The 23176-nt window shown below is 41.2% G+C and overlaps 1 protein-coding gene across 3 annotated transcripts; it reads left to right on the plus strand.

Moving 5' to 3' along the window:
• Positions 1-489: 489 nt before the first annotated feature.
• MPP3 (MAGUK p55 scaffold protein 3) lies at positions 490-22895 on the plus strand. Of its 3 annotated transcripts, none has more exons than XM_086766645.1 (19): positions 490-570; positions 3173-3283; positions 4492-4610; positions 5118-5195; positions 6152-6232; positions 6753-6890; positions 7825-7906; positions 9307-9392; positions 10903-10977; positions 12024-12220; positions 12801-12865; positions 14050-14070; positions 15784-15825; positions 16258-16422; positions 17175-17255; positions 18620-18713; positions 19533-19614; positions 20511-20633; positions 21389-22895. In XM_086766645.1, exons 2-19 carry the CDS (start codon positions 3259-3261, stop codon positions 21569-21571), a joined length of 1737 nt encoding a protein of 578 aa, XP_086622771.1. In that variant the 5' UTR covers positions 490-570; positions 3173-3258; the 3' UTR covers positions 21572-22895. The 3 variants fall into 3 exon arrangements, with proteins under 3 accessions (XP_086622771.1, XP_086622768.1, XP_086622769.1); XM_086766642.1 differs by having other exon boundaries at positions 491-570; positions 19533-19641; XM_086766643.1 differs by having other exon boundaries at positions 491-570; positions 19533-19641; positions 21392-22895.
• Positions 22896-23176: the final 281 nt, after the last annotated feature.

Below are 23176 nucleotides of genomic sequence, written 5' to 3' on the forward strand. Positions count from 1 at the left end.
GCGGGTGAGCCGCGCCGGGGTTGGGGGGCGGGAGCGGGGCGGAGCTCGCCGGGGACCGGGGCGGGGGAAGAGCCGGCGGCGGCTGGCTGAGCCCCGCGGGGCGGTGGGCGGCTGGATCCCGAGGGAAGCGGAGCGATGAGTGCCGCCCACCCGCGGGTGGCGCAGAGCAAGGCTGGGTCGCGACAACGGCGTCGCGGAGGCCTCCTGAGCTCCGCTGGACGCGCGTGGGGCCCCCTTCGCGGGAAAGCTGCGCCCGGCGGCGCCGCCGCCACCTCTGGGGCGAGACCCCGGGCTGGAGCCCGCAGCCGCTAGGCCCGACGGTGCGCCGCTGCCCCGGCTCTACGCTGCGGTTTGGCGGCGAATCCCCAGCGGTGCGGGACGAGCCGGGCGGGCTGCAGCCCTCCCTCGGCCCCGGGCAGGTTGGGGAGGGAGGACGGGAGGCGGCGCGTACAACAGCTCTAAGGGCGCATGGGCGAGGGGCGGGAGGGGGCTGCGGGGACGCCAGCGCCGGGGAGCTGTCAGCGGCCTGCGGGGGGAGGCAGCCAGCACCGCACGGGCCCGCACTCGCAGGTAACGGTCGCCGTGGCGGCAGCATCGCTCCCGATGCGCGGCGCGGCTCTTAGACCTGTAGAGCCGGGCAGGGCGACGCCATGTTGCAGCCGGGCGGGGCGGGCCGGGGCCGGGCCGGGCTCTGACGCTGCCTTCGGGGCGCGGGCCCTGGCGTGGCGGGAGCCCGCTGGGGTTTGCCCGGCGGGCTCTGGCTGAGGCCTCGGGACCGGGCCTGGTGGAAGCCCTGCGGAGTCCGCCGGGTGGCGGAGATGGGGGCCGGAGAGGCGCTCGCAGAGCCCGGCCTGGCAGCTGGGAAAGAAGGCGCGGGGGGAGCGCGGCCCGGGGCGTAACCTCGCTTTATACCCGCTGGGCCGTGAGGAGGGTCGGCCGCGCTAGCTTGCCGCCGGCAGAGCCATCGGTGCCCGAGCTCTCTGCGGGGCGGAGGGAGAGTCCTGCCCGGCGGGGCCGGGGGAGCCGAGCCTCGCCCTGCTCCGCCCCTCGGGTTCCCGCCGAGCCCCCCGGGTCGGCTGAGGGGCGGCCGGCGGAGTGCGTGCCGCCGGCGGAGAGCCCGGCCCCGAGGTGCCGAGCGGCGAACGCTGTGTGATTTTTTTTTTTTTTCCTCCGTCCTTCATTCAGCCGTCAGAGCAGTCGCTCTTCTAGCGCTGAAGTAGGTGTAGTACCCAGCGAAGGGCTGGTTCGGTCGGATTTGGAGGCTTTTTCTACACAAAAGCAAAGTGAGGAGAAATCCTGTGTCATAGCTGTCAGCTGTGATGTTGTTAGCGTGCAGGTGCGTTTTCTGACCGCTGGGGTGATCTCCTGGAAACGCGGTAAAGTGCAACCGCTTTCCGAAACGGGATCTGCTGCTTTGACCGATACATCTGGTTTCCAGACGCTTTATGTTGTATTAGGCTGTGAGCCACACTAAGTTTACTTCCCAAAATAATGGAGGTATGCCAAAGCATATTACGCTTCTACTTAATCATCTTTAACCCTGTGTGCAGCATTAGTTCAGTTTATTTACCCCTTTCCAAATATCAACTGTCCTTCTCCTAGGCAAGGAACGTGGTTCAAATGTTCTGTCTCGGGAACAGCTGGGCAAGGGTATGTGTGAAGAATGAATTATGGTTTAGGGTAGATATTTTTAAAGAGGAAAAGTGTACTTGAGCCTATTCATGCTACAACAATGAAAGGGCAGATTCATGGTTGTGAGCCCTCTTGCAAAACATCATACACTGGGGGTGAATTTAGTACCTTGAAGCCAGCCCTGAGTATTGACATGGAGTGTGCTGGTGATGAATTGTTGGATATGGAATGCTTTTCATTATTTTGATTACTGTGCCTAACTTGTCCAATTCTGGTGCTCCTGAGTTTGCTCAGGCAATTAAAATTCTCTTTCTTGATAATTAGAGAAGACTTTAAATACATGTCAGATGAAATGCAATAGTCAAGGAACTAGAGCAGCTGAATGAATTGCCTATACATTTATTTTGGCATGAAGTGTGTGGGAGTGTGTGAAATGTTTATTTCTTCAAAGCAGTAAGTAAGGGTGGACTGTTTAAGCGTAGCAGTAGAAAATAGGAGGTGCAAAACACAGGTGACTATTGAGCTTAGTATTTCAGTACATTGTAGAGAAACTCAGGAATGTGGAAAATGCTAAACTGGTATATGCTAGTTTGCCATGCAGTACTGTGGTATCTTCAGGCAGCTAATGAAAATCAAGTTGAATCAGAACACCATCAAACTTGTGTCATGCAGTCAAAGTATCAGATTTATCAACGAATAGAGAGACAAGGAGCATCCTTTATTGCATTTAGCAAAGAGTTGGAGTATCCCACATTTCTTTCTGATCCTTTTTGCATGCTGTTATGGCTGTTTTATTTTTTCTGCAAGCATTAGTCTGATGAATTTTATGAGCAGAAACAAGATTTTAAATGCCTTGGAACACACAGTGTTTCATCTTAGACTGGTGATTAGAAGCATAAATTCAGTTTTGTGGTTTGAAATGAAATTGCTCTGGAGTCGTTTGCTCTCAGTGAGAAGAAAAATCAGCAATAAAAGCATCTAATGGAGTTTTTGAGCAACGGAAGTAGCCTTATTTATTGTGGCATCCTTTGTACCCATGAGCAAGGTTGATGGAGTGACACTCCCACTGGCTTTCTTGAGATGCGTGTAATCGTAGCATGGTCTGCATCAGAGTGCCGGGGGACGCAGATTCCTTTGAGCTGTCTTTTAGGAAGCCCCAGAACATCTTGTAATGACAGCATTTTCCTGCGTGCTCTCTCTGTTTCTGTGCATATGGTGTTTATTGGTGCTTTTAGACATCCGTTCTGCAGCGTGCTTTTTTCTTTTCTGTCTTTTAGGCCTTCTAAAACTGTCTAGAGAATAGAATAGGGAAACATCTGTCTTTAGCATCAGCTTTATCCAAGATACCATATGGTTATTATATAATATTATATAATATTTTTTGTGTTGTTACTTGGCATAGCAGAATAACTGCAGGACTCTACCAGATTCAGGTCAGACTGAACGCTTGAGAGGAAGATGTGCTAGAAATTTACTGTTGTTACGTGATTGCCATTTTTCTCACATGCTTGAGCTTAGGTGTTATCTTTGCTCATTTCAGGACTGCCTCTGAATCACAGTACAGAAAGAAGAAACAATCGTATTGGTTTAAGTTGAACATTTGTCTCTGAGATTAAGAACAAAGCCATGCCAGTGCTTTCAGAAGACTCGGGTAACTAATCTGCATGCTTTCAACAGACCAGTGACTGAAATCTTAGCGTATGTGTTTCACAGAGGAAATGAATCCAAATTGCAGTTAAATACAATAGAATTAAGATAGTTCAACTAGATTTCTTAGCAGTTACCTATAAGAAAACAAGGAAGGTGGAGGATAAAAGGTGGAAATTAATAAGGGTTGTCATACTTCAGGAAACACCTAGTTTCATAAGAACCCTGGAGCCCCTGAATATATGCTGGTAGGCAGACTCCTACAGACAATCTTGAACCTCTCGGTGTAATGCTGCCTTCTATGCATGCTTATTAAAGTTCAGCCCTCTGCTATTTCTTATTTTTTTTTCTGAATAGATGTTGGTAAACTTAGTTAATATTCTTCCTTTTGACTTAAAAACCAGTGATTCCATTGAAGGCGTGCTAACCAGCTTTTCCAGTATGCTGCCCAGAGTGAAGTCACATATGCTAGTGATACTGAGTTTTAAAGCAGAAGTGAGTTTGAGTCTCCTGAATCCAGATGCACTCTAAAGTTCATGGAAAGAATAGCCAAAGGAGCGGATTCTAGCCCCCTTTGCATTTTTAATTTTTGTTTTTCCATCGTGCTCCATGAGGACATGATAAACCTAACGTTTATCTGGCCCTGTGCACTGCAAAATTGGGATATTGATGGTTTAAGCGCTTTTTAGAAAACTAGCCACAAGCTTTGCTTCCACTGCAGTGGAAATCTCCCACTCCTTTCCTCCTCTGGTCAGAACTGACTTCTGGCAGGTGCCTCAGAGATAGAACAGGATGACACCTGGAAGCAAAGTTGCTTGGGATGTAGAGCTGATAGCTGTGCAACAGAGGAGATAGTTCAGTCGTTCTGCGAGTCTGCTGCGGCACTCTAATAACTCCAGGTTTGTTTAACTAGGGCTAGCTGTTCTAGAAACAAAGGGTGATTAACATGAAGGGGGAAACTTCCAAAGTAATGTCTTTAAAATATATATATTGCTTGGTAGATTTTGCCTTGATGTGTTGTATCTTAAGCTATTTTTGCCGCTTAAGAAGGGGGCGTTATAAAATGAGTGGAAGATAAGCGCAAATCTCTGCAAACTTATTTGGGTACCATCTTGGTGATCATTAAATGTAGCTGATGTTAAGTCTGCAATAGAAGGTCCTGTGAGATTTGTTATCTACAAGGCTTTTGTTCTGTCTTGAATTTAAATTTAGGATTGCATGAAACTTTGGCCCTTTTGACATCTCAGCTAAGACCTGATTCAAATCATAAAGAGGAAATGGGATTCCTTAGGGATGTCTTCAGTGAAAAGAGTCTCAGCTACCTGATGAAGGTAAAAGTTCGTTTATGAACATAAATTTTCCTTACAGATTACTTATTCTCTGTTCCCTTGATTTATCAACCATTTACTTTGCCAAAGTTTGGGTTTTGTTTTTTTTTTGTAGAATTCTGTACTGACCGAAGCATGTATTTGTTTAAGCACAGATATTAAGGACGTTCATTGACAATTGACATGTTTTGTTCAGAAAAAAACATTTCTACCTTGATTGCCGAAATGCAGATACAGTGCCCCGTAGATAAAAGGCAGTGCGAAATAGCTTCATTTTTCCCCTTATGGTGCTGAAGTCTTAGCAGATTTTTCTGGCTGTCTGTGAAACTAGCGTGAGCAAAAGGAAAACTAAAAGACTCCTAAACAAAACAAAAATAACCTCAAGAGTGACTATTTTTCTGACACTTATCTCAGAAAAGTTATGTTACTTAAATATAAAAATAATGCAGTGTAGGTGTATGTAGGAAGTTTTGTATCTCTCTAGTAATATAGCTGAATGATGTTTTTCAGATTCATGAAAAACTCCGTCATTATGAAAGACAGAGTCCAACTCCTGTTTTACACAGTGCAGCAGGATTGGTTGAAGATGTGAGTAAAAATTCTTGTCTCCTTATTTTCCTATTATTTAAGCCTGCTTTTCTAACAAATCAAACCTTTGCGATTGTGCTATGTAGGTATGTATTTCTCATCTTCCCCAACTGTCTTTGGAATCTGTTGGCTAGTTTTGCCACTCATGATTGATAAGTAAATAAGAGCTCAAAAATATCTTGTCATGAAATGTCCAGTGAAGACAAACACAGGCAGGTAGAACCGAAGGCCTTCGTAAGGGAAAGGCTACAAAAAACATTCAGTCCTTTCTTGACAGCAGAGTATCCCAGCTAAGCGTTCAGTCTTAAGGACTTAAATCCACCACAACCAAAGCAGTGTTGCTGTTCACGTAGAATGGTTTGGGTTGGAAGGGACCTTGAGAGACCATCAGCTATAACCGCCCTGCCATGGGCGTGGCCAGTTTTCGCTAGGTCAGGTTGCTCAAAGCCCTGTCCAACCTGACCTTGAACATTTCCCCAGCTTCTTTGGGCAACCTCATCCGGCATCTCACCACCCTCACCATAAAAAAATTCTTCCGTATATCCCATCTAAATCTGCCTTCTTTCAGTTTAAAGCTGCTGCCTCTTGTCCTGTCACTAAAGGCTTTGGTAAAGAGCTTGTCTCCATCTTTCTTTTAAGCCTCCTTTACATATTGAAAGGCAGCCATAAGGTCTCCCCAGAGCCTTTTGTTCTCCAGGCTGGACAACCCCAACTCTCTCAGCCTCAGGAGAGGTGTTCCAGCCCTTGGATCATTTTTGTGACCTTCCTCTGGATGCACTCTAAGAGGTCCATCTTTGTCTTGTACTGGGGACCCTGGAACTGAGTGCAGTACTCCAGGTGGGAGGGGGGTCCCACGACAATGGAGTAGAGGGGGAGAATCACCTCCTTCGACTGCTGGCCACGCTGCTCTTTATGCAGCCTGGGATATTTTCAGGTTGTTAATTTCTATTTTAAAGGTAATAGAAGAGTTGCAGACTGCACCAGTGAATAATGAAGAAAAAGAGCTACTTCAGCTGTTGTCAACACCACATCTCAAGGTAAAACACACACCAGAGACCTTAACAAAATTCCTTTGCAGAATTCCATTAGAACGTTTTCTATTGGAAAGGTTACGTTGGAGAGTCCTTAATAGAAAGGAAAAACTCCTACAAACTGTAGTTCTGTTCCACTGTGATTTCCTGCACGGGTTTTAGGAGGTGGAGGGAATTGAGAAGGTACAGCGCAGGCCTGTCATGTGTCATGTTGTCTTCCCTCCCCTCTGTGATGTTTTCTGAGGGAGCAGAAAAGAAAAGGATACAATTTCTCAACTTTTTGCTTTCCATAGCCTGCCATTATTCTGTAAGTTTGTTTAGGCTGAGCTTTGTTATTGCCTGGATTTACTTTAAATATTGACATAGTTTACGTGATGGGTAAGATTATTGCTAAATCTTTGAGGGGCGGATTTCTGGTGAGAGTGGGAAGGGCAGGGGTTTAAGTTTGCCATAATGTTGGAAACACGAGAACTGGAAACTGTAACGTTACCCCATTGCATTACTGTTTCTTATTTCCTTTATGCAGGCAATGCTTGTAGTACACGACACTGTAGCACAGAAGAACTTTGACCCAGTCCTTCCACCTCTGCCCGATAACTTTGATGATGATTTTGATGAGGAATCGGTGAAAATTGTTCGACTAGTGAAAAATAAAGAACCCTTGGTACGTATAAGATAACCTGTCTCTAGCCGTGACGTTCTGTAGTGCGAAAGCATTATTCTAAGTATGGAGGAGATACTTGAAGATGTCGTCAAATAGTCTGCAAAAACTAGGAGCATTCTGAAGCTAATAAAATAACAAAAGGAAATGTTTGGTAAATACACCGTGTGGGTTTATAATGCCAGATAATGCAGGGAACGTGATCTCTGAGGAAACTCCATGTGTTGAAGCAGTTGTGTTTATTATAAATAGTAATTCTTTTCATCTTGTAGCTAACATTCCATGAATTAATACCTTCATTTGCATGAAGGTCAGTGATGTGTGTGGTAAGAACATGTTTGATAGCTGTATGTAAACATTATATTGACAAGGTACTAATTTTGTAGAAATGGAATCATTGATTTCCTAAGAAAAAACAATTGCATCAGGGGAGAAATCTGCTGAAGTGCTTTTTGTATGTGACAGTAGGTAGTAGAAGAGAGCAGTGACTTAATTTCTGATTAAAACTTTGTATTACCAGCAGAGGTAGCAGAAGGAAAAAAAAAAATCTAATTACGTGGCTTTCCTTGGTTTTATACGTAGAAGTGCTGGCTGTATTGTAAAAATTTCAGAAGGCACACTGGGAAAGCTTGTTCTAAGAAATTCTGTTTTGCACACGTGAGTGACTTTGATCCTGACAATACTATAGGTAGCGTAAGCATCAGGAAAGTCGGCAGAAGGGCAGGTGTGCGCACCTTCCCAAAATCACATGATGTGGGCGCAGGTGAAAGTTGAATAATGGTAAAAATTATCAAGGAGGAAGTCAAAATGCAAAGAACAAATTAATTCTAGGTTAAAAAACACATTACCTTACGTGTTATTTCACCACTCTCTGTATTCTAAGCGAATTTCTTATTTCTTATCATGGTTTCTTGCTGGGGGGTGTGTTTTATTTCAGGGAGCTACCATCAGAAGAGATGAGCATACAGGAGCTGTGATTGTAGCAAGGATCATGAGAGGTGGCGCAGCTGATCGCAGTGGTAAATTTCAGAAGAAAAGAGAATTTAAAATTGCATTTGTAAAGTGTTTTAAAATTCCCAAAATAATGCATGCACACACGTACTGTGTATACATACCTAGAGCGATAATCTCTAACTAAGTTTGATGGTTATTCATTCCAAAACCAGTCCTTTGGACATGTGTGTCTTAATATATGTATAAACTGTTTTGTAAAAAAAGCCCAAACAAACAAAAAACCTACAGTCTATCAACTATACTGACTATAAAGGGAGTCTACATGGTAAGCTCACTTGACAACTGAATTTCAGGTGTCTAGTGGCAGGAGAGACGTCTGTGCATAGGCTGGCATTCAGCATGCTTTCAGGATCTGCAGGGTTAATTCATGCACTATTTGACCTTCCATTTTCCGGAAGGTGATCATCCAGATTTTATTAAATAAGCTGAATTGGCCTTGTATGAGACTTATAGACTGCAAGCCTCGTGCACTTTTTAAATATACAAGTACTGCAATCCCCAAATTAATGAACTACTGTGATGAAAAAGTATCAGCTAATTACAACTTTCTTCTTGATCATTATCGTACAGAATCGTACATACAGTATCTTCAAATTAATCTAATCTGATAAATGTAATGTGAAATGACTAGAGCATGCACTTAGCGTTTCTGTATTTCATCAATCATCTATTAATTTAATTAGATATGTTTTCCTCTACAATAGCCGCTAGGAAAAAATGCCAGCAGAGATGGGAGAAGTAGGTCTAAGCTTTAGGAGAAAGAAAAAAAAATAGTTTTTACCTAAAATCCAGTGTCTTGGTTTATTCAGTGTATCATGTGTTGTTTTCTGTTTGCTTTACTGATAAATTATTTTATGTCGGTTAACAGCGGTTATATAACACAAGTACAGCATTTCTTTCTGAATTGGGTAAACAAACCTAAAACTTGTAACAGCCTCTTCATGGCTTATTTAAAAAAAAAAATAAAATTAGGCCAACATTCTTTCTGGGACTGTGTGGTGTTGATCTGTCAGTTGACACCCATGTCATTCCTGCCGTCGTAGTCAGCAGCACGCCTCCTGACTCTACAAGATTTTATAATCCTCATTAAACTAATCCAGTTTTGTGTTCTTAGTGCTAATCCAAATAGAGAGGCAGTGATTTTTCTAGAGTATCTTCCCACATGTTCTCTGTCTTTGTGCTGGTCCCCTGTGAGACTGTGCTGCATGAAAAAAAAAATGCAGTATGGAATAAGGGCGGGAGACTGCAGAGCGCATTCCCAATAGAGGCACTTGGCTCTGGTAGGAAATCCACTAAGCTGAGGGAGGGAGCAGCGGAGTTACATGGTATTGACTTAGGTCAGACATCTGAGGAGTGGTGTTTTCCTGTCTGTAGACGTATTGTAATTTACTTCCTGTCTTTTCAGGTCTTGTCCATGTTGGAGATGAGCTAAGAGAAGTCAATGGTATTACTGTGCTTCACAAACGACCGGAAGAAATAAGTCAGATTTTGGTCTGCACTGATTTCATTTCAAGATCTTTTCTGTTGAGTGATCTAGTAATTACAATAGACAATGAAATTTAACCACGAGTTTAAAATATGTATAGAGCTAAAAGGCGCACAATCTCTGTTTGTCTTTGTATTGAGGTTTTCTTTTCCCAGTGGATTAGTCTTCTCCTTTTGACTTGAGAAACTTCAGTGAACTGAATCCGTACCAAGGAAGATACAAATAGAAAGTTACATGTTGCTCTGTCAAGAACTTTCCTTTCAGGCTTTGTTTTTGACAAGCAAATTGCAAATTTAAAGTGCATTCCTAGAATACAAGCAGTTTGTTCATAATGTGGTATGTTAGGAAGCTGAAGAAAGTCTCGGCTGTGTGTCCAGTAGAGCTGTCAGTCTGTTCTTTACCAGAAGATTCTGTGCAACATCAGCAAATTCTTGCTTCAAGCTTCTCTAACATTAATACCTACAAGTCTTGGTAACTCTTTCTAAACCTCCACAGCTGTGGTCAGCCTGCTGCACTGCAGAAAGTGTCGTAGCTCTTGCACTAGTTTGTCTCCGAGTCCCCTCCCGTGGCTTGGTTCCCTCTTGTCTTTGTGTGGAGTGGAGATGGAGACACAGTAAGAAGAATGGCAACACTAGGAGACTGAAGTTTCTGGCATTGGTTCCGTCACTTAATTTAAATTTAGATCAAAATAATCCTGAGTAAGGAAAATGACTGCTTTTAACTTGGGGTGTGTAAATACTGTGTAAAGGTTTATTTGTGGGGACCCTGGGATGCTATTCATCTGTCCCATTTTAAATGCTTGCAATGTAATAGTTTCCTTTTCACTGTTTGTTTTTTGAGGAAGAGCTACAAATGTTTGTCCAAGCTGATTGTCCAGGTTTCGTTTTTAATCTGTGCAGAATAGCAGGCTTCTGTAGGACACAGTTCATCTCATCCAAAATAAGGCATCTGAAATAGATCAGATAAACCTATTCCAGATTTTTAAAGGACCTAGAAATGCTTTTTAATTTACTATAACTAATAATTGATGTTTACTAGCAAAGACTTTTTTGAAGTGAAAGTAGATATTTACTTTGTAGATGTTTACATTTCACCCTAACCAGTTAGCCACTATGTGGGAAAACACAGTAATATTTTTTCATAGGAGCAGTTTAAAATGCTTAGTCTGCAAAAACTTAAGTTACTGTCATGCTAAAAGCCACAGGAGTATTTAATGCCCTGTGAACTGTAATCCAGAAGTTAATGCGGTTGCTACAAGCAAATGAAGGAATTTTAATGCAGGTCTTAATAGGTTCTAGCCAAGTAGACACTGTGGATATCTCCGTGGGGAAGACAGTGTTGCGGAGGATTCATGGAACGTCGTGATAGTCTCTGTAATGAAGTTAAGTAGTGGATTACCTTGGCCTATTAAAGTCTGGAGAAGAGACAGATGCTAGCTCCTAAACTGGAACTTGAATAGTCTGCATTGTGCCCTTGTCCTGCTTTCAAAGTAAAAAACATTTCTCTCCTCCTCAGGCTCAGTCTCAGGGATCAATAACTTTAAAAATAATTCCAGCAGTCAAAGAAGAAGATCGTCTAAAAGACAGCAAGGTATGAAAATAGTGAAATACTGAAGCACGCGTTTTCATATTTACACCGTGCTGGCCTCTGTAAATGCAAGATTCCTGCTGTTTCAGTGAGGAATGTCACAGACCCATAATTAAACTAAAACGATAGTAGAGCCGTTTCTTGTTGTAAAATGTAGTGCGCTTTTATTCAGTAGAGTTACTTACATGAATTCTCTTTTCTTCATCATCTTGGCGCACATTCTTTCATAGCATTTCTGAAATCTAGCCTCTTCTTTTTGTTCACGTAATTAAAATGGGTGCTCCTGCCAAGTCTCTTACCATGACAGCTGCTATCTGTCCATTATCTCTGGGCGTTTTGCCACTTGCTTGAATCAAGAGAGACCTATTTGCCAGCAGAGCTGCGTTCATCATTTGACCCCATTAGCCCGTTGCAAACATCAAGATGCCTCTCCGAGTGCTTCATTGGCCCTCCTTGATCAGCAGTGACTTACTGTTCCGCGGGTCCCTTACAGGATTCCGCTCTCAACCTCTCTTTCTGCCTCCATGCTCTCAGTTGCTGGATTTTTCCTTGAAGCCCCGCAAATCACTTTTAGAAGTAGTTCTACTGTGATGTGTTAAATAGTGGTAAGATACAAATTCAAAGCTGGATAGTAGATTTTGATGCATTAAAGGAAGATTTTTAAGGACAGTCTTTATAATCGACCAGCTTTGCCATAAATCCCTTTTTATTGTTTTCTCCTTCTCCTGATCTTTTTTTTTTGCCTTTGTTGCATTTTATACTTTTGTAGACTATGGACTATGTTTCTTGGGACTTTGATTTTTTTGAGTCTCATGTTCTGCAATGCCAGTACACAATGATTGGATATGTGCTTGAAAGTGAGTTCATTTTTCTGTGTAAGTCAGTCAAAATCCAGATGCAGCTTGCTTTGTTTCAGTATTTCTGTTCCCTAAAGCATAAAGGAGAGATGAAGAGTGTCTGTAACAGTGCAGGCATTGGGGAAGGCTTTTAAAGGTAGTCTGAAATTCCAAGCGGGACAAGGAGAAAGGATGTGTTACTTTGTTTTAAAGGTGTTTATGAGGGCGCTTTTCTGCTATAATCCCAAAGAAGACAGAGCCATTCCCTGCCAGGAGGCTGGGCTGCCATTTAAGAGACGGCACATCCTAGAAGTTGTAAGCCAAGATGATCCCACATGGTGGCAAGCAAAGCGTGTTGGAGATACCAACCTCAGAGCAGGCTTGATCCCCTCGAAACAGTTCCAAGAAAGGTTTGTCAATGAAGATTACAGAATTTTTTTAACACGTGCAGTGTCAGAGTGTTTTTATGCTGCTTTTTTTTCACAGGAAATGAAGGGCAGGATAATGCCTGGGTGAATACAGATGCTAAAAAGCTCCATCTTCTCCAGTGATCTAGTCAACTTCCTGGCTTTCCTTGGCTAGTTTGCCGTTGACTTATGCTTTGTAGCACAAGGATAGAAGCACTTGCTAAACAAATACGTGTGAAATGAAATGTGCAATATCAGCCTCTTGACCTTCTTGGTTTACGGAGATGCTGTATTGCGCAGATGTAGTAATGTTACATAGTAACATGCTGTTAATTTCTGTGCTCTGGTGTATGAAAGCCTAAAACGTTTTAGAATCCTTTCTCTCAGTCACTTACGAGTAGCAATCTGGGACTGCCATAGTTTTAAAGAAAAAGTCTTTTAGAATGTTGAGTCGGAGACATTTTATATATTTCAAGGATAAGCACTATTTCATTCTTTACTTTCAATGTTGTATGTTTAACATGCTATAAATTCTTTATAATTCTGGGCTTACATGGCTAAAATGTAATTATTTTCTGTTTAGACGGTTGACTTACAGAAGAACAATAGGCACTGTGCAGAATCCCAGAACTGTGAAGAAGCCGTTATGTAAGTCTGTGCTGTTCCTTCGTCGATGTCTTAGCTGATACCAACTTCTCAGTATTTTTCAGTCCTTTTCATAACGATGTGTTGAATATGTTTTGTGTAATCTTGCCGTCGATTGATTTGCATGGATACAAGCTGCCACGTGAGAGGATTTGGGTTTGAGCTTCATCCAGTATTGCTGTTGCCTGTTGTTTTCAAAACATGTCTGTCCCTCTCTTCCTACTTTGAAGAACATGAGGCCTTACGCATTGTTTTGATGCTTTAAAATTTGCCACATTTTTTCTATGATTTGAAACTTGAAAGCTGCAAAAGTAACCCAATGCACGCTTCTTGAAATTCTTACCCAAGTGCATGAAATGACTATAAGCTTGTATGAAAATAAACTGTAGCTTTAAGGAGGATAAAAATCACTGAAGCTAGCGGTACCATCTCCATTTTAGGCTTAGTGTTACAGAGCTGGTCTTAAGTAGACTTTAAAGTGATTCTTGTTTACACCTCTGAAGCCTCTGTCAGTGAATTATTTGCATTGAAATGGCTGCTTTTGATGAAATTGCTAGTCTGTGATGAAAGGCGGAAGACATTCTGTATTATCCCAAAATATAATGTTCTGTTGCTCTTGGGTACTTCAGCATAGCTGTTATCAATGTGTGGGGCAGCCCTGTGACTGTGTGAAGCTAGATGTTGTGCTAGGAGTGCCACCCTCGCGTAGACTGGGACCCTGAAAATTGTCCAGCTTCAGTGATGCAAGTGAACTTCTGACCCATAGTGTGTGGCACATCTCATGAAGAGAAACAGGCACTCTTACAGAGGTACAGGTAGTCTTATACTACAAGAGGAGGGAAGATGCTCAACCAAATTATAAAATAGCGTTACGGATTTAAATGAAGCTTTTTCAAGTGCGTTTGTATTACATTCCATGTTAGGAGGCATGTAATGAGGATTACTGCTTAAGCTTTCTGTCAGATGTTCTCGAGACAATGAAACTAATACCTGGTAATAATACTAAATTTTAGTAAAGAAAGTCTTTAATAAGTTGACAAGGGTACATTACTGTGTTTTTTTAAGATAGAAAAGCCTGTTAAGCAAATCAGACTTGAAGAACCTTCCTTTCCATTCCCACTAATTTTACTCAATCATTTGCCAATCTGTTAATGTCATACCAACTCTGCCTTTCATGCTAACTACAGATGATCAGTCTTCTGATAAAGGTAGGTACGCTCCCGCCTCATTTTCTGTCTGAATATAAACAACCAATGCATTTTCTAAAATACCTGCAAAGCCCCCAAGAAAAGGGAATAGTACATATAGCTTGTTCCTACAGCAATTTGTTCCTGAATTATTATTTAAACTACTTAATTTGGATTGATGACTTAAGTAACGATAACTTTGAAGTTTATTCCTCATTAAAGATAAAAGATTTGTGTCTTCTGACATGCATGTAGTCTTCTGAGTCAAGTTGATAAAATTGCACGTTAAATGGAGTCTTTGTATCTGGTATTTAGAAAAGAAAAAAGAAATACTGGGGTTTAACATTTTAGAGCACCTCTATCAATCGAAATTGATTTTTCTTCACTGTTCATTTGGACTGTTTTCTGTGTTATTTTCATTACGAGCGACTGTTGGACTCATGCAGTTTATATGTCAATGTATCACACACCTTTCCAAATACCAGGTATTTTCTGTTGAATTCTGCATGCTGTGATTTTTTTTTTTTTCTTTTATTGTTTTCACATTACACTTGCTTCTTGAGAATAATATTCCAAGTACCGGTATTCCATCAACTTTGTGAAAGTACTGATTATGTTCTATAGTTAGCTGGCCGTGACTGGTATACCCTGTCAAAGCAGGAGCGTGAAACTAGAGCCCACCTTCAACAACAGAAAATAGCTCTGGTCTTAGCTACGGACAGGCGGATATTGCTGCTAGCGTCTTCTGTTAACGTAGGCGTAACGTTTTATGAGTATACGGTGGTGTTGCTTGATTACATACCCGTGTGCAACTATTAATTAAAACCCAATGCTCTTTCTCTCGATCGGTGCACTTCGTTAAAGGTTTAAGCTGCATATATTTTTGCCCATGGTTGGGTTTGTGGCAGAGCCGTACACCTCCTTCTTAAAATGAGTTCTGGGGCTGTTGCAGGGCACAGGTGCCTCAATTTTCACAAGCCAGGTGGCCCTCTTTCAGGCAGTATGAGAACTCAGTGTTTATCTTGGGATTCCAGTATAGTGTTTTGCAGTATAGTATTTTTATTTTGCATACTTTTAGGGGCCTTGGGGGTGGTAGTTTGAGGAGGGGTAGGTTGGCTTTTTTTAACATAGATTTGCGTATTATTTTACATACATGCGTATGAAAAAGCATAAAATCTTTACCTTTTAAATACAGAATTAAGAGCAATGAAAATTTAACTTAATCAAAATGAAGGTGTTCAGAGCTCTCATTTCAGTCATCTCTGCCTTTTTTCAAGCCCAAATGATATTGAAATGTCAGAAGAGGTAATATTCTTATGTAATTGTACCCATTTATAAAGTCCTACATTAAAAAAGGGCTCTGTGTTTGCAGATTCTTCTTTTTCACTTAGATCTGAACATTATACTTTTAGCAGCAGCACTAATAAAATGTCGTGAATGCTGAAGAACTTAAATTCTGGAACCATAAAGACTGAGATGCAAAATTGTCTTGTGCAATATCGACATCAAGGATTTTTAAAAATACAAACCACTAGCCAAGGCAAATATTTTTTTGTGTCATTGATATTTGTGTTAGAAAATTGTATGCATATAACGCAGGATATAAAACTTCTCCTTCCCTCACCAATGAGCCAGACTTGTATCACAGGCACTGTTTAAGATATTCTCACTCCTCCCCTCTCACTCTCCTCTCCCCTGTGCCCTTACCCTTCATTCCTGCTTTTTAATTTACAGAAGACTGTGACTGTGAAGGATATTTCAACGGACAGTACATAGGTGAGAAACCAAAATCCCTTTCCTCTTCCCTAACACCCTTCCGCAAAATAAAAAAAAATAAAACAAAAACAACCCACAAAAAAACCAACAGCCAAAAAAATCCACCTCCACATTAAAAAAGAAAACTAGTTTATTTATATTGGAGTTAATTTACCATACATTCATAAACTAGATTATCTGTGGGCAGTGGACTCTGGCATAACCAACACTTGGCCACTCAGGGTGATATGGGGTGGGTTTTATTATACATTGGCTGCTTGGTTTTCTACCTGATACGCAAATTCTTCGTCTATGAGATGAGCAGATGTGCACTGATGTGATTATTAAAACAAATTGTGAAAGTAACTCATATTCAAAGACAGAGTATGAACGGGCTTGAAAGTTTAGATAAGGGGAGACATGGTTTAATGTATCTTTTGTTTTCCTCTCCAGCTGGCTTACGCAGGAGTTTTAGATTAAGTCGTAAAGAGAAGGAAAACAATCTGAACGAAGGCAAGCAAGCAGAGCAGGCAGATGCAGCAGAGTTCCTAACATACGAAGAAGTCACGAAATACCAGCAGCAGCCTGGTGAACAGCAGAGGCTGGTGGTTCTGATTGGTAAGATACACAATTGGCTCAAAAGGTTTCGTGTGTCTCCCTCTTCCCTTATCACCTGCACTGCAAGAGGCTTTCTTTAGGTGTTTGGGTTTTGTGGTTCTGGTGGGGTTTTTTTTAAAGGTTTTTTCTGGTTTTGGTCAGAAGTTTTCTCTTCTTTCAAATGACATTTAAAAAAAAACAAAAAAAAACCAAAAAACAAAAAAACAAACCAAAACCACCAACCAACCAAAACCCCACAAAACAACCAAAGTCAGCAAATCTTTCTAAAAGATAATGATGCAGGGCCATTTCTCGTTTTGTTTTGTTTTGTTTTGTTTTTTTATTCACTTTCCACTGGTTCTCACTCAAATGTGCATACTTGTGCTGTCAGAACAATTGATGAAAAAGTAGATAGTAGAATTATCTAACAAAATTTTGCATGCAATTTTAATTCAGTGTGCTTAACAGCTTTGTGTGAAGCCAGTTTCCCAGGATGTCGTAGAAATCAAGGGTATCTCATAAAACTGACTGCTAAGATTCTAGATTTTCTGACTTAGTGCCTGACAAATGTTTGTCCAGCAGCTGTTAAAGGATTCAGTTTGTTGCTGGTGATGTTCTTCAGAGCAGACTGTGGCGGGTCACGAGGCCTCTCATGCACAGGTTTCTTCAAGCACGCTCCTGCATCATCTTATTTGTGTGAAATTGATGCTATTTTTTCTCTTTGCAGTATTTCAGTCCACACAGAAATCTATCAGTCAGTTCTATTTTACTAGGTTGTTTGGGGGCCAAATTAAGTGAGCTAAAGCAGAAGGTTGTGTCAGAGAACCCACAGGACTACGGGGTTGCAGTCCCGCGTGAGTAAAATTTACTGACTTTTGTGCGTCGCCACTTTATCCTATAAACGCTGCATAAATGTGTAGCGCTAGCTGCATTGATGCACGGTAATTTGTGTTTTGACTTGATTATATGCATATTTCAGAAGTACTTCAAATTATTTGTCTCACTGTAATGTACTATGTTTGCCCTTACAGCCATAACTTGGCACACGTGCACCTTTTGGAATTCTGTCAACTCTGTTATTTTTTTGAGTTGTGTTTTCCCACGTGAACAGATTGCATTTTCTCAGTGTCCGTTAAAAAAAAAAAAAGAGAAACTGAATACAGGAAGCAAAAATAAGATTGTAAATTGCAAAAAGAACTAGTGTGAAAAACTAGTATCTGAAGATTCAGCCAAAACAATATGGGTCTTTAAAAGAAGATATCAGCTAAAGCTTAAAAAAAAGAAGTAGACAGCAATAAACCAAGTCAACATTTTTACAGCATTTTAATTTATTGATTAATATCTCTGGGCTGTTCAAACAAGCTGGTCACAGTGACAGAAATTACTGATTCTGCTGCATGGGTTTGTGGCTAGAGTTACACTGAAGTTTTTTTTTTTTTCTGTATGTTAAAAAAATGGACACACACCAAAAAATCCATCAATATTTGTATTCCCCAAGAAGCTACTTTTGCAAACCAAAAAATTAACATTGAGGGCACTGTTTATATGTTAGTTAAGATTTTCAATCAATGTCTGTCGGGCAGACATTCAGTTAGATAGCAGTGGAGCTCATATACGTAATTTTTACTTGAATTTAAACACATACACAAAAAAAAATAGCAGACATCACTTTTATGACTAGGCATAGACTTGTAGCTTGATCATCCTACTGTTATAACAATTATTAGAAGAAAGGATGACATCACAGGTAAGGGACACACATATCGATGTGAGTTCCACAGTAACATGGCAAAACAGCCAGGGGTATTCTTAATCTAAATGCAGATGCAACATAATATTTTTGGGTTTTTTAATTCCTATTTTTCTTTCTTAAGTTTCAAAGAAAATAAGAGTCAAATATTCCAAGCAGTTAAGAGATGCTGTTTTCCATAGGGTATACTCTACTGCTTCTACCAGGTGTAAGAAGTATGCCTCCTAATTTTTGTGTTAGTTATAGCATGCTTGGGAGCAAAACAATGTCATTTTTGGTCTTACAATTTTTGAGATTATAATTCTGTTTTAAATTCGACGTTTTAGCTATATTTTTATATTAATTTGAATTTGGCAGCGTGTAACTACCTTGTTTCAGGTCATGAAAATGTGACTGTAACTAAAGAGAGAAAATAGTTGTTAACAAAGGCTGATCTGTCTCCTGTATCTTGCTTCCGTTCTCCTCCAGATACAACCAGGTCAAAGAAAAGTCATGAGAAAGAGGGAGTAGAATACAATTTTGTCTCTAAGCAATCGTTTGAGACAGATGTGCAGCAAAACAAGTGAGTTAAATTTAAAATATTGGCGTAATTGACTGTACTTGAAAAATATTGCTAGTTAAACCTTAAATCATATCAATACCAAAATCAGGTGTAAAGGCAGACTAGCTGTATTAGAAGGGTTCAGCTTCCCAAGGAAAAAGCTCTTTATTCAGTCTGGATTGTTAGCATGAACTCAGGAATTTAGTAAGAAGCAATTTAGAAACAACATAGGACTAGTAGGAGGATTGTAAGTTAGAATTTAAGCCTGCATATCCTAAGTAGTATGACTGGGCAGAATTGAGTCTGGTGAAAGTAACAGATATTTAGTTTGGCCTACTTATTCTCCATTTAATAGGATGGGTAACAAGTTTTATTCACAAGTCCACTTTAAAGTGTGTTGTAGACTGAGTCTGTGGATTTAAAGGACTTTCTGTCAGATTGAGTGTGTTTTCTCAAAGTACAGATTGGCTCATCTCCCAGAAGATGGAAGAACTGGAGTTTATTTCATTGCCAGCGTTGTTCTGTTTTCTGTGAAAAACATCCTCTTTCTTCTATTAGGCTTGAACATCAGTCACCTGAACTAATGCAGCTTCTGCCCCTGTTTGCCAGTAGTGTTGGTTAGCTGTTAGTGACATGCAAAGGCAACTATTGCTACTAAGCAACCAGAAGGGGAAAAAAAAAAAAAAAAAAAAATCAGAAAAGAGAAACCCTTTTTCTTCCACCCCTGATTTTTCTGCCTCCTCCCCCCATTTGACTGCTGTGACTTCAGGAAACAGCTGTGAAATGTTGCAAGTTAAATATCCTTTGTGGATGGTACTTAAAAATTTATTTACTTTTTAGATTTGTGGAACATGGAGAATACAAAGAAAACCTGTATGGTACAAGTCTTGAGGCAATCCGGTCCGTGATGGCCAAAAAGAAGGTTTGTTTGGTGGATGTGGTACCTGAAGTAAGTTCTGCAGCTTATTTTAAAGAAAGCAAGTATTTCTCACTGGGCTGCCGGCCTAAGTTAACCGATGCTGTTCACCATTTGTGGCTGCTTGCTCTGCAAAGAACAATGCTGCTCTCAGAACCTAGATTTCTAACAGGTGGCCCGACTGTGAGCAAAGCAGAACAGGGCTCTTTAGACAGCAGTGCAGTGGTTACAGTTCAAGATGTCTAGTTGATCACAGATTCACAGAATGGTTTGGGTTGGAAGGGACCTTCAAAGCCCATCCAGTCCAACCCCTCTGCAAGGAGCAGGGACATCTCCAACCAGGTCAGGTCGCTCAGAGTCCCGGCCAACCTGGCCTGGAATGTTTCCAGGGATGGGGCATCCACCACCTCTCTGGGCACCTGGGCCAATGTTCTACAACCCTCAGTACTCCAGGTGGGGTCTCACCAGAGCAGAGTAGAGATACAGCCTAGATGACACTGTATCGGTTCTTGCTGTGGGATTTTTCCCTTGCTGTAGGAGAAATGTGCATCGCTGTCCTAGCCTGCTCAAGTCCTAGAGAGAATAATTACAGCATGGATGGGTTTTTCATTCTTGTTCCTTCCTGTTGTCTCTGAAGTGTCACCAGTGTAACTAGTGCCAGTATACCTGCTCTTAATCCCTCCATACTGGGAGTTAATCTTTGAAAATTTCATTCAGATTTTGTAACTGCATTAGGAAAAGGCTTGTAATACTACCTCAGATGAATTCCAGGTTTAAAATTTTCAGTGTTTGACCTCTTAAGTGAAGCAAACCATAACTTGCCTGTCAAGTCAATTTTTTTTTTTTATATTTTTCTCAGTATCTTGTGCCATGTCCTTGTAACAAAACCCATCTGTTCACAGGCAGTAAAGCACTTGAGGACTCCTGAGTTTAAGCCTTTTGTTATCTTCGTGAAGCCTCTCATTCCAGAAAAGAAAAAACATGTCCTAAAATCTCCCACGTCAGAAGAAATCTCAGCCCCCCTTGTAAGTATTTTAACCTTAATCTCTTATTTTTAAGACATTAAAGTAGTATTTGGGCTACAATCTCTGTGATACAGAAGAGCTCCTCTTCCGTGACAGCAAGAGTCAGAGCGGGGCACTCAGTGGGTCCTGTGCACATACAGCCTTGCAGCTGGAATGTAGGATGAGATTATTTTTTTTTTACTTGCTTAAAACTTGACTAGATAAGTAAAGTGAAGCAAAGCACACATCTTCCATGTCAATCTGTGTAAATTACTCAAGGCTGTAGTAGGGGAAGCTGCTACTGAACTCTGATCAGCTAATGATCATTTTCCATTTCTGATGAGCAGCCCCATCAAATGGTAAGGGGCAGCCAGCTACTCCTGATACCGCCAGTATTTATACGTAACAGAACTTGGTTCACTGGGTGAGTTTTCATGTAAACCCTTGAAATTATTGAACTTGGGGACAGTAGGTCAGGTTAGGCAGTGACTCTTAACTTTATAAAATGCAGTGTCACCATCTTGCGTCCCTTCTAGAATGTGTTTTTCCCCCCCTCCCTGTCACCTCTTGCATTTTTTGGAAGAGCCTACCACATTCCAGCAGTAGCACACTGCTCCTTGGTCTCAGTTGTAGTATCTTACCTACCTTTTCCTAATGGTAGCAGCTCTTGTTCAGTTTTCTTTCAAAGTAATGACTTCTTGTGCTAATATACTTAAAAATACTAGCAATTAAAAAGACAGGCTGTAAATTTCATACCATCTTCTCATATTGATCAGCAGGATGAAGAACAGCAGGAAATAATTAATTCAGCAGCATTCATTGAAGAGCAGTATGGCCATTTAATTGACACCGTACTGGTGAAAGAAGATCTCCAGAGTGCGTGTAATCAGCTGAAAACTGTGTTAGAGAAACTAAACAAGGATTCATTTTGGGTGCCAGTCAACTGGGTTAGATCATAGCTTGTTATTGTCTGTTTAAGGGAAAGATTGTATAAAGAATGTCTTGTAAATATATGGATTAGAAAAGGGAAGTATGTCAAATTCACTTCAAAACTGCTGGTCTATCTAGAAGGTAACATGAAAACTGTATGAGAAAAAGTAAATTAAGTCAGAAGCTGACACTGCCTTCCTGAATCAAAGTCTTGAATAGCTCTGTCATTTAAAAAGTGAATACTTAGGCTAAACAGATCAGTAAAAGATTGGAGTGACTTCTAGACTGTAAATAGTGCATTTTGTACAGTAAAGTTTCACAGAGGGCCCCACACTTCCAAACATTTAAGTAACACTAGGACACTAACCAGCTGGAATGTTCAAGCTTTGGCCACACACACTGTGGCTCGAGTGAAGGCACCTGAACAAGGTCCAGTTCAGGAACCAGTCTGCCTGCAGAACAAGCTACTTCAGCGAGGTGGGAGGGATGTCCTTGGGAGAGCACATACACCATGTCAACTACTCAAACTGGCTGACAGGCTAGCAAAACATTTCCTTTCACTCAAGATCATTAGTTGGAAATCCTTTCCAATCAGGCACTAAAACTAGGCCAGTTAGGTAAGTTGTAGATATTTTAATTTTAGTAGCCAAGAGATGGGTTTGGTTGGTTGGTTTTTATATCCATCCAACACTTCCCAGTGCTTCCAGGTTTCCTTGCACAGGTATGAGTCTGCTCAGCCGTAGGTTATCCCCACTCTCTTCCTGCTGACACAGGACAAATGTTAAATGACCTGTGAACATACTTGTGTAACTAGCCAGCTCACAAACCAGAGCCCTTTTTTTAGTCTACATTAAAATAACTGCCTATGATTTCAAATAGGACTTTAAAGAAGCTTATTTTCTACAAGACATCCTTGCAAATGCCACCTGATGGGATACCACCTTGACACCAACATAGGAGCGCCGAAGGAAGAGGCTGACATACCAAGTAGCTGAGCTGCAGGTCCAAATCATTATCCTTCCAGCACTTATTTATGACTACCTTTGTTCCAGACTGGATAAAGGCTTCTAGAGCTTCTCATTGGCTACATCAAGTCCTGAAGAAGCAATCTTAAGTGTTAGAGGACTTTGTATGTATTTCAGGAGACTTGAATATACAGGCGTTTAGACGGGTGTTAATAAGAAAATGTAGAGAGAGGATTCTGGAAGCACTTGTGCTTTATAGTTCTGTGACAAAATGTGAGTATTGTACAGGTGCATGTTAGCTGAAGCTGGTTCCTGTTCTCCATTTCCTGCTGAGGTCTGGTCTTTCCTGCGTACTATGCCCTTTAACAAGACCTTTTGGTGTACCAGTCTCATTCCTTGCATCTTAACAGTACGGTGTTATTGTTCTGCTGCATTTACCAAAACTAACAACACTGTATATAAGAAATGTGCTTTTAATATGCTAGTGTCACTAAATCTACTTTAGCTCAAAAAGTTGTGTAAGACAGTCACCCGTATCAGTCTTCTCCAAACATGTACCCTGGCCCCTGTAATGTACTGCCCTGCCTATAGGCACTGAGGTGCCCGTTCCCACAGGAATAAGCGCTGTGGCTTATGTCTAAGACACTGTATTATATGCAAAAGTTTGCA

This window comes from Chlamydotis macqueenii, chromosome 25 (genome assembly GCF_036417535.1).
Source record: "Chlamydotis macqueenii isolate bChlMac1 chromosome 25, bChlMac1.mat, whole genome shotgun sequence".
NCBI classification, from domain to species: domain Eukaryota; kingdom Metazoa; phylum Chordata; class Aves; order Otidiformes; family Otididae; genus Chlamydotis; species Chlamydotis macqueenii.

What these genes read in the sequence shown, in the direction of transcription:
- MPP3 (XM_086766642.1), top strand. Translation starts at nt 3,259, where the DNA reads ATGCCAGTGCTTTCAGAAGACTCGG. An exon ending in TGAAAAATAAAGAACCCTTG is followed by an intron (nt 6,891 to 7,824) that starts GTACGTATAAGA and finishes GTTTTATTTCAG; the next exon opens with GGAGCTACCATCAGAAGAGA. An exon ending in AAGAAATCTCAGCCCCCCTT is followed by an intron (nt 20,634 to 21,388) that starts GTAAGTATTTTA and finishes CATATTGATCAG; the next exon opens with CAGGATGAAGAACAGCAGGA.